Raw genomic sequence first — 12868 nt, forward strand, 5'->3', positions numbered from 1 at the left:
TCAGTGTGCGTTCTAAACTCCCCGGGATGGAAAGGCGGCCCAGCCAGTGCCAGCCCCGAGCCACACCCGAGGACCCCTCCTTTTAGGAAAGGGGTGCTCTCCCCACCTTCCCACTCCTCACGCCCATCAGAGGGTGAAGGGCACAGAAAATAACCAACCCTCAAGTCAGCTAACCAGTGGCCCCGAAAAGACACGTGCAGGTTCCGACTTCTCGAAGCTGTGGGCATCGGTTCATAGGGCAAAGATTGCATGGAATGAAGGGTCCTGGGATGTGAGACCCGACCCGTATCACCCGGGTGAGCCCCCTGCCCTCACATCTGTCCTCACGCAACAGGGGCCGGCTGTGCAAGGACGGAAGCAGAGATGGGAGCGGTGTGGCCACAAGCCCAGGGCCACCTGAGGCCCCCAGGAGCTGCAGGAGACACGGAAGGGCCTTGCCAGGGTTATTTTACACCCCCAGGTAAGCCCCAGGACACTGACCCAACCCTCCTCACGCCAAAGGACACCGGCCAGATTCCGGAGCCATCTCCTTCCTGGGGACAGTCGCCCACAGAAAGCCGCAGCCCTTAAATCTTTCCGCATCTCCCTGAGCCTCAGTGGACCAGGAGCTGCGCCCCCCAGCACGAGCCCGCTGTGGTGCCCCTGGCTGGCAGCGGCTGAGGACCCAGCAGGCGCTAAATGAACACAGCGCAAGTAAACATCACAGGTCTCGGCTGCCAAAGCTGGTGGGGAGGCCAACCAGAGGGCCCCGGACACCTGCCCGCACGTGGTGACCAGGCAGGGTCAGCTGAGCCGACCACCGGGGCCTGAGTGCCCAGGACACCATCTTGGCCCCTTCAACAGGGCACTTCCAACCCCCCGGAGCAAAGTCACGGTCCCTCCGAGCCAGGGGACAGGCCAGGGATGTGGGCTTAGAACACCGGTGGCGGCTTAGGAGATGTCCAGGCTCCACAATGAGGCAGAGCCTGGCAGAGGGTCCTGACCCGCACAGTCCGGCCCCCAGCCAGTCCTGATGGGACACAGACTTCACACTGCCCTGGGGCCTGAGCACACGCTGAGAAGTCACAGTCCCCACGGTGGGGCCATCCAGGGCCCCCCCGTGTGCCCTTCTGGGCCTGCAGCTGCCTCTGTCTACAGTGTCTCAAGAATGAGCCCCAAGATGACGTCTCAGACACAGGACTAGGATCTGGTTCTAATGACCCAGGGGTATCTGAGGGTAGGGGTGAGGGTGGGTGTGGGGAGGTCTCCTAGAGAGAAGACGTGCAGGTGGGGACAGACGGGGGCCCTGTACCCCTTGGAGACAGAGGCATAGGGCCCTCCGGCCCAGGCAGAGTGGTGAGTGGGCTGGCCGTGCCACCACAGGGTGAGGGAGGGAGGGAAGGAGGGGGGAGGGCCGAGGGTCTGGGCACAGTCCTGTGACCTTGGGGAAGAACCTGCTGGCGGAAGGTGAACCCGGCAGCTGCATACCCCGAGGCTGGGAAGCGGTGTCCTCACCACCGAATCAGCTCATAGGAAAACCGAGCCAGTTCTCAAACAGCAGCGTGTCCAAACTCAGCCAGAATGCTAACAGAAACCTCCGTCGTCCATACAAATAGCAGCTCAGCCCCCAGATGGTTCAAATTCCACTTCCTGCGTGGCGCTAGAGACGTGGGGCAGTTCCTTGGGACCCGTCAATGTCCACAAAGAACATGTATTCTTTTTTTTCTCAATGTGTATTTCTTTTTGAGAGAGGCAGCGACAGAACGTGAGTGGGGAGGGGCAGAGAGAGAGGGAGACACAGAATCCGACGCAGGCTCCAGGCTCCGAGCCGTCAGCACAGAGCCCGACACGGGGCTCGAACTCACTGACCAGGAGATCGTGACCTGAGCCGAAGCCGGTTGCCTAACAGACTGAGCCACCCAGGCACCCCAATGACTTTCACTTTGAATGATGATGACGAACTTCCTGGTTTAAGGACGAAACTCGCCTTGCTGACGATTCTTCCAAGGGGACCTCCGATCCCGTGAACCGCGGCAGGAGCTGGTGAACCTCCTCTCCCACACGGTGTGGACGCCCCTCCCCTCACAGACGGCCGTGGAGCTCAGAACAGAGTTTTACACGGAGGCGCGGGGTTTCTGCTTGGGACCGTGCAGCACGTTCGTGCATCCCGTGATGACGGAAATACCATGACTCTGACAGGAGAATTCAAGATAAAATGTGCAGTTGGGGGTAATGTGCATTTTTTTAACAGAATCCAAGAAGTGCCAGAAGTGATTTTAAATATTTTCCATGAACAGAAAAGATGATTCGGTTTGTATACCAGAAGTTTCTCTGGCCTTGAGCTTAGGCAGACGTCCTCATCCTGGAGAGTTCCCCACAGGGGGCAGGGTCCCCAGTCCAGGGGAGGCTACCACGGGAGACAGTTGGGACCCCCAGCAGGGGAGGCACAGGGAAGGCCACCATGGGGGACAGTCAGGGGCCCCAGCACAGGGAAGGCCACCACGGGGGACCGTCAGGGGCCCCATCCCTGGGGAGGCCACCATGGGGGGCAGTCAGGACCCCAGCCCAGGGGAGACTACCTTGGGGGACAGTCAGGGCCCCCAGTCCAAGGGAGGCCACCACGGGGGGCAGTCAGGTTCCCTGGAAGGCTCTCACACAGCACCAACGGGACATTCCACCCAGGGGTAGTTAGCACAAAGCTTAAACCCAGCATCACCGAGACTCCTAAGTGGCTACTGACCCAGTGATTCCCAGACTACATCTCTGCTAAGGAGCACCTATTTCGATGCTGAGGAGAACCATTTCGATGCAGTGTCCAGCAGCAGGGACCCCAAGACCCAGGGACGACCAGGTGCTTCACGCTCAGAGACAGGGCTGTTGTCCAGTATTCGCTGAAACACCCTCTGAATCCAGTCAAGTGGCCCAGGGACCTAAAATCATAGGCCCAGAGGGGCGCCTGGGCGGCTCAGTAGGTTAAGCGTCTGACTCTCGGTTTCGGCTCGGGTCGTGATCTCACGGTTTCGTGAGTTCGAGCCCCACGTCGGGCTCTGCGCGGACAGCGTGGAGCCTGCTTGACGTTCTCTGTCTCCGCCCCTTCCCCACTCACGCTCTCTCTGCCTCTCGAAATAAACACACTTAAAACAAATCGTACGCTCGAGAACAAACAGGACCCTACGAAGGAGACTCAGCCAGGGCGGCCGAGGTGGGGGCGCACCCTGACGGTCTAGGTCCCGGGCCACAGCCAGGCCTCCCCTCTGACAGGCAGAGCGCGGAGGAAAGCCTTCCCCCTGCCCCCCGGGCTATCAAAGTCGCTGCCTTCTCGGGAATGTACCCCGTGGGCAGACGTTCATCTGTGATGATAAATCACCTCGTTCTCCGCGACGAGAAGATGCATGTATGGGAGGAGGGGGAGGCCTGCCAGCCCGCGTTCGCACATAGCTGTGCTGTGAGAACTGGAGCCGGGCCGGCTCTCACACCAGCGGGACAGAGTCATAAATACCTTAGCGCCACCCCGTCCCCCCGCGTCCCCTCCGGCGGAGGCACTGCTTTGAGCACCGGGCACCGTACAGAAGGAGCCTCCAGGACGCCTCCTCTGGCTACAGGGAGGAACAGGCCAGGCCAGTGAACCCCGACCCCGTGGTGTGTGCATGAGCACTTACTGAGCACCTTCCGTGTGCCCGGTGCTGTGGCCATCCAGTGCCGAGCAGGGGGCGGACGCGGGGAATGGGCACGAGAGGAGGGGACACGTGTGGAGGCAGGGAGGTGACATCCAGGAAGACCTGGGGGAACCTGCACTCATCAGGCGGTCGGTGGCTCTGCGCTCCCGCAGACACGCTGGCGGGCCCGCTGTCTGTGTGGGGCCGTCCTCGGCGCATGTGGGCAGCACGTGTGGCCTCCACCCCCCCCATCCCACCCCCTGCTGTCCCCGGGGGCAGAATCACCCCGGTTGGAACGGCTGGGCCAGACACTGTGCTGCTCTGCACCTCGGTCTCTCCGCTTACAGACGGGGCCATGTTGCTGATGTGGGGACTAGGGTAACACACGTGGAATCATCTAGAACAGCACAGCGTACCGAAGGCTGGTGAATATTAGCCCTGAGTTACCGTTGTCCTGAGAGGCAGGGAAATGAGGGGATCACACCCAAGGTGAGAGCAGAGCAACCAACACATAAACACAGCACCGAGGAAGTCAGGAAACCTTCTAGAACCTTCCAGAGCAGGGGACGGCGCTGAGGCGGAGTCTGAGGGAGGTGATGGCAGCAGGCAACAGGTGCAGAAGCGAGGATTTGGGAGGATGGGGCGGCGACCTTTGGGGGGGTTTAGCCAAAACCAAACCCCGCTGTTCACAACCCAAGACACCGAGGGGCCGAGAACAGACGTCTGCTGAGTTCTAGAGGAAATCAGGACGGCGACCATGACGCCTTCAGCCATAATGTCCTGCTGCTCTCAGAGTGGGGTCACTTGCGGACCCCGACTACCGCCCCAGCGCACAGCCCTCCATCACTGGGGCCTCGGTCCTTCTCTCAGGCCAGCATGGATTTAAGAAAACGCAGGATTGCTGCTGGGGGTGTTTTCTCCAGCACCAAATTCAGGGAGCTTCGCCTGACATTAACTGACACCTTCCTTCATCCAGCCCGTCTCCTGTCCATCGGCAGCACAGGAAGCCGGGGTCCTCCGGGGGCCTTGGGCCGCTTCCAACTTCCCCACGGAGGCCTGGGCTCGGCTTACCCAGGGGCAAGTAACAAAACCCCCTCGACGACAAGGCAGCCTTCAGCACCAGCAAATGAACGCAATTACCTCCCGCAAGAGGAGGGGGGCTTCAAAGGGAGAAAGGGAGAGACGGAGGAAGGGGGACTCAGTCCAAACAATCAGTCTGGGCCTGTCTTATCTCCGAGGGAAACACAGATGATGACTTCAGGGCCAGAGACACTCAGATGAGTCCCACGCCAATCACGGCCTCTCAGCGGATCTTCTGGCAATGACACGCCGGGCCGTTTCCGGTCATTATTTCTCTAGCAATGACTCCCGTGATGAAAACGAAATCTAAGAACTTTGGAAGTCCCTTCCGCGCAGCAGGTCGATCCCTCTTCGGAGAGAATCCACGGGTCCCTAGCAGCCACGGTTTACCCAGCCCAGGCATGGCCCTGGGCTTACGTCCGGGACTTCTGGAACCCAGGCCTGCTGCTGTGGCCCCCGAGGCAGAGCTGGTCTCCCCGCTCACCTTAGACCCCATCCTAGGCCTCCATCAGAGAGCAGAGGGTGCCTGAGGGACTGTCCCCTACCTGGTCCCCATTGCCACATGTCTTGATCAGTGAAAGGGCCAATCACGCAGACAACCAAAGGTGCCCCACCCGACTGGGCAGGGGCAGGTCTGATGTGTGCAGTGGCCGGGCATACGGTAGGCACTCCATTTATACTCGTGGGGCAAGGGAGTAATTGAACACCAGCTGAGTCCCTAGAGCACACCAGCCCTTTCCCAGGGTCAAGAGCCACAGCATCACCACTTGAAGTCATGGGAGGAAGCACTCCCCGTCTAGGCCACGGGCAAGGGAGGGGGGAGGGGACAGCAGCTCACGGGGGAGGCCTCCCCGTCACCAGCGCTGGCACACCTGGTCAGCCGCTTCAGGAGAAGCCGAGAGCCCAGCTGGTCACGGTGATCAGGGAAGGAGAGGTCGGGGCACGCCGGGACCGTGTGGTGAGCACCACAACCCAGGGCAGGGAGGAGTGGGGGAGAGGGGAGCCTGGTTCAGGCCTGTGGGCACAGCCAGAGCCCCGACAACGTAGGCAGGAACTGCGGGGGCAGGGGTCTCCTGAGCCTCCCGTCCGGGCCCACCACCATGCCCCAGTGTAGCCAGGAATCCAGGGTTAACACTCCGAGCCAGCGGGGCAGACCCTTCTGGAGCCCCACAAAACAGACGGACAGCCAGCCAGCCAGCCACAAACAGGCATGGGGAGGAGGGGAGGAGGGGGGGACACAGGGCAGGCGGTCAGGTGCCTTTCTTGCCACGCCGTACTCCGGATTATAACCAGGCTGGGGCTCAGACACGGTAAACCCCCACCTCCTCAGGCTGCCAAACGGCCTCTCTCTGGCGCCTTTCCTCCTCTTCTGACTCAGAGCGCCAGGCACGGCCGTCTTCCTCCCACTGTGCCCCCCACCCTGCGTTTACTCTTCCCGCTTAACACACACCGGCTAATGCCGTAAACCCCTGTGCTAAGCTCCATAAACTGTGCCACGTCCCACACAAGCGGATAACGATTTTTCGGCTGTTTATACTAAACAGGATAACCGGGGCCACAGTCCATACTGGAATCGCGAAGCTACGTCCGGTATGAACGAGGTCCCACCTAATCCTAGACGGCTTCCCCAAAACGCCAGACCGCTCTCAGGCCACCGGAAACTTGTTTTTCAAATGGGCCATGATCTTAGGCAACACGCGATCGAAGGCCAAGGCCAGGACGTGCACACCCGTGCTGCTCTGACTCCCTATTTCTAAACACCCACCGCCGGCTGCCTGGGGAGCAATTCGTCTTCGCGACGAGTCGGGACGTCTCAGGGCAAGTGTACGTTCAAGGCGGAGGAGACGTAACCTCTACAGCGACCACCGGGCGTGAAACACCAACACCGTCTCTCCAGACCCGCGTGATCAGCGGCCCATGATCTCCATCCGTCACACTGTTCACAGCAGCCAATTAAACCCAAAGCCCGGAATGAAGTGCCTCCAACCTGAAGCCGCCTAAGGAAGCGCGTGTCATCTCACGCACGTGGGTTTTCAGGTGGCCCTCACGCCTTAATCGCTCTCGGAAAGAGGGCGACTCCAGTCACACGCGGTCAACAGGGGCCTGGGAGGGCTCGTCAGGAAGCCTGCCTCCCGCCCGCCCGCCCGCCCACCCGCCGGCTACGGAGGTGCGGCTCCCGGCGTCACCGCCAAGGCCACGGACTGGCGCCGGGCAGGGGAGTGGACCGAGGGAGCCGGCGAGGGCCCCCGCGTGCGACCCCGCCCGGGGCCCGGGGAGCGACACGTACCCGTGAAATCCTGCAGACACTCGCAGGTGTAACCGCCCTCGCGGCTGCGACAGCGGCCGTGGGCGCCGCAGGGGCTGGAGTAGCACAGGTCGATCTCCGTCTCGCAGGAGTCGCCCGTGAAGCCGGGCGGGCAGCGGCAGCGCAGCCCGTTGATGGGGTGGATGGGCCGGAAGAGCACGGTGGTGGAGCTGATGAAGGGCGCCGAGCTGTCGAACTTGAGCACGGACACGCACTTCATGTAGTTCTCGCAGGGCTCCCGCAGGCAGATGTTGTCGTCGAAGGGCAGCACGCGCTGGGCGGACACGGCCGTCAGCAGCGTGCGGTTCAGGTAGATGTGCTCCTGCAGGTCCTCCGACGGGAAGAACTTGTCTCGGACGCCGCCGGGGAGCAAGGCCGAGAAGGTCACGTTCAGGATGTTGGAGCTGACGTCCGTGTCGTTCTGGATGTTGAAGACGAAGACGTCGTCCTTGGTGGTAGACAGCACCGTGGCCACGCCCTCCACGAAGAGGGACAGCAGCGGGGAGAGGAACTTCTCCTGCGACATGTTCTCCAGGCGGACGGTGATGCTGTTGGTCAGCATATCGTCCGTGATGATGGTGACCCGCAGGGTGCAGAGCGCGACGACGCTGTGGATGCCATCTGTGGACACAAGGAGGGTCGGGGTCACGCGGGGTCCGGGTCCCCGCCAGCCCCACCCGGGAACGGCCGGCCGAAGCGAGCCCCACGCCCTGCCCCCACCGCGACCGCCGCCTTGACCCCTGCCTTCCGGGCCCCCCATTCCTCTCCCTCCACACCCGGCTTCCCAAAGCACAGCTCCTGTTGAGTCTGTCTTGCTCGAAAGAACCCCGCGGACCCCCAACCACTCAGCAGGACATCCCAGGGCCACCGCGACCCAGCCCCTCGCCACCTGGGTCCCCCGCCTCGCACGCTCCGCTCCAGACACGTGGGGCCACTGAGCCCCCTTCTACCACCTCTGCACCCGTCTCAGACCCCGGGAGCCCCCACTCCGATCCCACCTGCCCGCAGCCCAGCCCAGACCCCACGGCGTCCAGGATGCTGCCATCCAGGTACGGCCTTGGTCCACGCCACGTTGAAGGGTTTTCTGTGCTGAGCTGCACCCTATTCATCCCCACGTGCCCAGCACACGGCGGACGCTCGGCAAATGCTGCTTTACAAAGACACGTACAAGACAGGGCTGCACCTCACCCGACACGGGTCAGCCAACCATGAAACCAGCTACTTAGGATTTTGCGAGACGGGAAAGGGATGGGATGTTTCGGTTAGGCCGTTCTAAGCCCAGAATCAGGGGAGTCACCCAAGGGCTGGTCCCAGGGGCTCTCCCCAGGGTGGTTGCGGGGTGGGACCATCGGCCTTCCCGGCACCCTGACGGGTGCAAGCACCCCCACCCAGGGGGTTTTCACCTGCCCCCCAGGCCCTGCCTCAAATGTGCTATGGGACCCTGAGAAAAACCCAGCAAAGTTCATATCCCTCTGGCTCAGCTCAGATTCTGGGTCCCTGTACCTGTGCCCCCAACGAGCACACCCCCATGGGGCACAGGGCCATCTGTGCAGGCCAGTGAGCCCCTGCCAGGCAAGGACCCTCTCCCACCCTCTCGCAGCCCACGCCTGACGGGCCTCCCCCGCCAAGGGGCAGGAGCCATGGCGGGGAGCCCTTCCCCGCTTGTTTCCGGGAAGCCGGGACCACTGAGAGGGCAGGTCAAATGACGCAATCTGGAGGCCACCTTGTCGCCGTGGCCCCAGCACAGTCCCCACGGAGGCACAAAGCCTAAAACCACGGGGAATAGAGGCATCGAGGCTTCTGCACACTGGGCCTGTTCTCCTCGGGCCCTTGAGAGCCACAAGCCACTTTGGGAGGGACCCCGAGTCACAAAACCTGTCCACACAAGAAAACGTAACTGCTCCCGAGGTCACAGTGCTCCCGGGTGCTCCCTCTGACGACCACGGCAAACCTGAGATCCTGAGAAAATCGGCATCGCCCCTGGAGGGGAGCCCAGTTCACCCCAGCGAAGGCACTGCTGCTCAGCAAGCTGGGCACGGAGTGCTGTCACTGCTCTGTCCAGTCCCCATGAAAACCCAGCAGGGCCGAATTCGACAGTGGAAATGATACTGGCATCACCTCGGGGTGGGGAGCCCGCGAGGTGAGGGCTCGTTCTGGCTACAGCTTCAACGGAGCACAAATGGACCGGAGTCAGTGGCCAGACATGCCTGCCGCTCCCGTGCAAAGGGCCGGGGGCCAGAACAGTCAGGAGGAGTAAAGTAAGGCAAAAGAAAGTGGCAAAGCACGTTGTGGCAGAGCGCTGTCCTTTCTTCCCAACCCCACATGCAGGCCGGTCCCCCCCAAGAGGAGCATCTATTCCCCTCCCTGGAATGTGGGTTGGACCTGTAGCAATGGGGTCCCCCTCCCACTGCGGTCATCCTACAATGCCCCCCTCATCATGCCACTCCCTCAGGGCCCCCAGGGGCTTCCAGAATAAAACACACCTCTTACCCCATCTGGTGGTCCTCCGTGTCCCCATCACCCTCCACCTGCCACCCTGTTCCCTCTTCCTGCCCCAGGGCCTTTGGACACCTTGTCTTCTGCCTAGAGCACCGCCCTCCTTGTTGGCCGGTGGGTGCTTCCTCGGCCATCCAGGTCTCAGCTGAATGTCTCTCATCACAGGGGACCTCCAAGTCCCCCATCTATGCTCTGCCACCGCCTACTTTCCCCACCCAGAAGTGGCATAACCTGATTTTTTGTGGTTTACATCTCTCCCTCCGTGAGCCCATGAGGACTGAGAACCTGCAGGTCTTGACCCTGCTGCACCAGCTGCTGGCACTCAGAAGCTGCCAGATAAACATTCGTGGGAGGGGGGGGACACAGGGAGGGAGGGGCAGGGAAGAAGGATGATTTCCAGTCTCACCTCTCAACCCCAAGACACATGTGCGCAAACAGCATCCGAAACTCCATTTTCCCATCGAAGCTATTTTTTTGGTGAGGTCTTCTTGTTTCCCTTTCTAGCTTTCCACTCTCCTTCTTTCTTTCCTCCCTCCCTCCTTTCTCTTCCCTTCCTTCCTTCCTTCCCTCCCTTTCCATATGCCCACAATCATAAGACAAGATACTGGATATTGTTTGCTTACTTTCTGGTGGCACGTGTTACGAAAACATCCTTTTCATCTTAAACCACCCACCCGCGGGCAGCCAGGAGGGCACCGCACCGAGGAATGCCCACGAACAGGGAGCCACGTTCCAAGAACAGACATCTCCGCTCAGGGACAGAGCGGGAACGTGGACAGAAAATGGCATTAACTATTAACTAACGTCGAATGTGCTGGTAAACAAGACGTGTGCCTCATGTGGATCTCACGGTCAGCTTCTTTCAGACCATGGATCCTCCCGGACACCCCAGGTTCTGGGAGACAACGGCCTTGCTTTTAACTTATGTCGTCTGGGCTGGGTTCCTAGGCCGCCACAGGCACCCGACTGCCCATACGTGGGGCCCGTGGAAACCAACAACAGGGCGCTGCCTGCTAAACCCCAGCGGTGACAGCGGGGCAGATCTGACAGCAGGATGCTAGGGGAAAAACTAGTTACTTTCTCACACAGACCAAAAGAAGCTATTGTACATGAGCCCAGAGATCTATCGGGAAGGAGAGCAAAGTATCTGTGATGTTGACAGTGGTTCTGCCTGAGTCGCTGAATTTGTTTTAAACCAATTTTTATTTTGTTGTATTTTTAATTTGTTTTCGATGTTTATTTTTGAGAGAGACAGAGCATGAGTGGGGGATGGCAGAGGGAGAGGGAGACACGGAATCAGAAGCAGGTACCAGGCTCTGAGCTGCCAGCACAGGGCCCAACGTGGGGCTTAAACCCACAAACCGCGAGATCATGACCTGAGCCGAAGTCGGACGCTCAACTGACTAAGCCACTCAGGTGCCCGTTTTACTTTTAAAGTTTATTTATTTATTTTGAGAGAGACAGGGAGAGAGTGCCTAGAGGAGGGGCAGAGAGAGAGGGGGAGGGAGGGAGGGAGACAGAGACAGAGAGAGACAGAGAGAGAGAGAGAGAGAGAGAGAGAGAGAGAGAATCCCAAGCTGGCTTCTGCACTGTCAGCTCAGAGCCCAACATGGGACTCAAACCCACGAACCGTGAGATCATGACCGGAGCTGAAATCGAGCCAGACGCTCCCGGGCACCCCTGGATTTTTATTTTAGAACGGTTTTAGATTTACAGCAAAACTGAGAAGACAGTACAGAGTTCCCATACACTCGGCACTCAGTTTCCCCTATTACTATTACACGAGTTCCTTAGTTTCACCTCCTGCCCTTTTCCTGGTCTAGGACCCCGTCCAGGCCCCCATCCAGGACCCCACACGACAGTTAGCTGTCCCGTCTCCTTAGCTCCTCTGGGCTGGGACAGCTTCTCTGACTTGCTTTGGACGACCCTGACACTTTTTTTTTTTTTTTAAAGCTTATTTATTATTGAGAGAGAGAGCGTGAACAGGGGAGGGACAGAGAGAGGAGGAGACACAGAATCCAAAGCAGGCTCCAGGCTCCGAGCTGTCGGCACAGAGCCCGACGCGGGGCTTGAACCCATGAACCGCGAGATCATGACCTCAGCCCAAGTCGGACACTCAGCCGACTGAGCCACCCAGGCGCCCCAACGACCCTGACACTTTTGAGGGCTGAGAGGTCCTAGGAATGTCAGGTTGCTGATATCCGGTGACTTTTACTTTCCTCTCTATACTTCCCCGTATCTTCTTATTTCCCGGCACGCACATCCATCGGGTTTATCGTTCAAAAGCCCCTTTTTATTCCGGAAGGCACGGAGCTTGCCGGGGGCTCTCCCCAGCCTGTGCCGCAGGCATTTCTTCCGCGGCTGTGAACGACAGCTTCAAGCCAGGGTCGCGGCGCCCCCAAATCCGGCCAGTGCCATTTCCGCTGCTTTCCTTGGCAAACGCGAGTCGCCTCGCTGTCCCCGAGACATAGCAGGAGAGAGACAGAACAGATGGCCAGAACGTGCCGCGGCTGCGGGACGCTCACCGGCCGTGTTTCCCGCAAAGCCATCGGCAACGCGAGAGCCTCACGGGTCTCCACGGGGGTCCGGGCCTGTCCACCCCTCTGGCTTTGCTGGAGAGGTTCACCGTCCTCTACGATCACGTCCCTTGTGGCGGGCCCAGACGCTGCGGGGAGAGGTCACGCCGCGGCCTTCAAGGAGCCGGGGGCCTGCCGGGGACACGGGACAGAGCCGCGTTTGCGAGACTTGGTGCCAGGGCGCCCCCGGGAGGCGGCGGGGAGGTGGGTGTCCACGGAGGGATGGCAGTCGTCGCGCAGTTGGAGACGAAACAACTTCTTGGCACACGAAGCGAACAAGAGGCAAGGCCTGGCATGTCATTGGCAGAAGGGTGCGTCAGTGTCCTGGGTGCCACAGGCTACGCGGCTTACACCGCACTTATCCTCGGTCTGGAGGCCAGAAGTCTGAGGTCGAGGTGTCACAGGCTGGTTGCACAGGGAGGCTCCGCGGGAGAGTCTGTCCCCCGGCTCTCTCCCAGCGGCCGGGGGTCCGAGCCACTCCTGGGCTGGCAGGTGCACCTCACCGATCTCCGCCTGGTCGGCCTGGGGCCTCCTCCCCGTGCCGGTCTGTGTCCAGAGTCCCCTCACCGGTCGTTGGGCGAGGGCCCACTCCGAGCCACGGTGACCTCGTCTCAAAGCTTACCTGATCACATCTGCACAGACCCTGTCTCCAAAAAAACACCGCATCCGGAGGGTCCCAGTGAGCTTGACCTTGAGGGCACGCTGATCCACCCGGGACAGACGGACATGTAGGGTGGGGGGAGACAGGGCTCCAGAGGCGGATGGAGGTCCTCAGT

The 12868-nt window shown here is 60.5% G+C and overlaps 1 protein-coding gene across 1 annotated transcript in view; it reads right to left on the reverse strand.

The window, feature by feature from the left end:
* CELSR1 (cadherin EGF LAG seven-pass G-type receptor 1) overlaps positions 1–12868 on the reverse strand; it is a 138304-nt gene that overhangs the window by 77134 nt on the left and 48302 nt on the right. The window contains exon 2 of the mRNA XM_042993550.1: positions 7003–7641. Within this exon, the coding sequence (XP_042849484.1) occupies positions 7003–7641 (639 nt within the window). The remainder of the gene's footprint in view (positions 1–7002; positions 7642–12868) is intronic.

This window comes from Panthera tigris, chromosome B4 (assembly GCF_018350195.1).
Source record: "Panthera tigris isolate Pti1 chromosome B4, P.tigris_Pti1_mat1.1, whole genome shotgun sequence".
NCBI classification, from domain to species: Eukaryota; Metazoa; Chordata; class Mammalia; order Carnivora; family Felidae; genus Panthera; species Panthera tigris.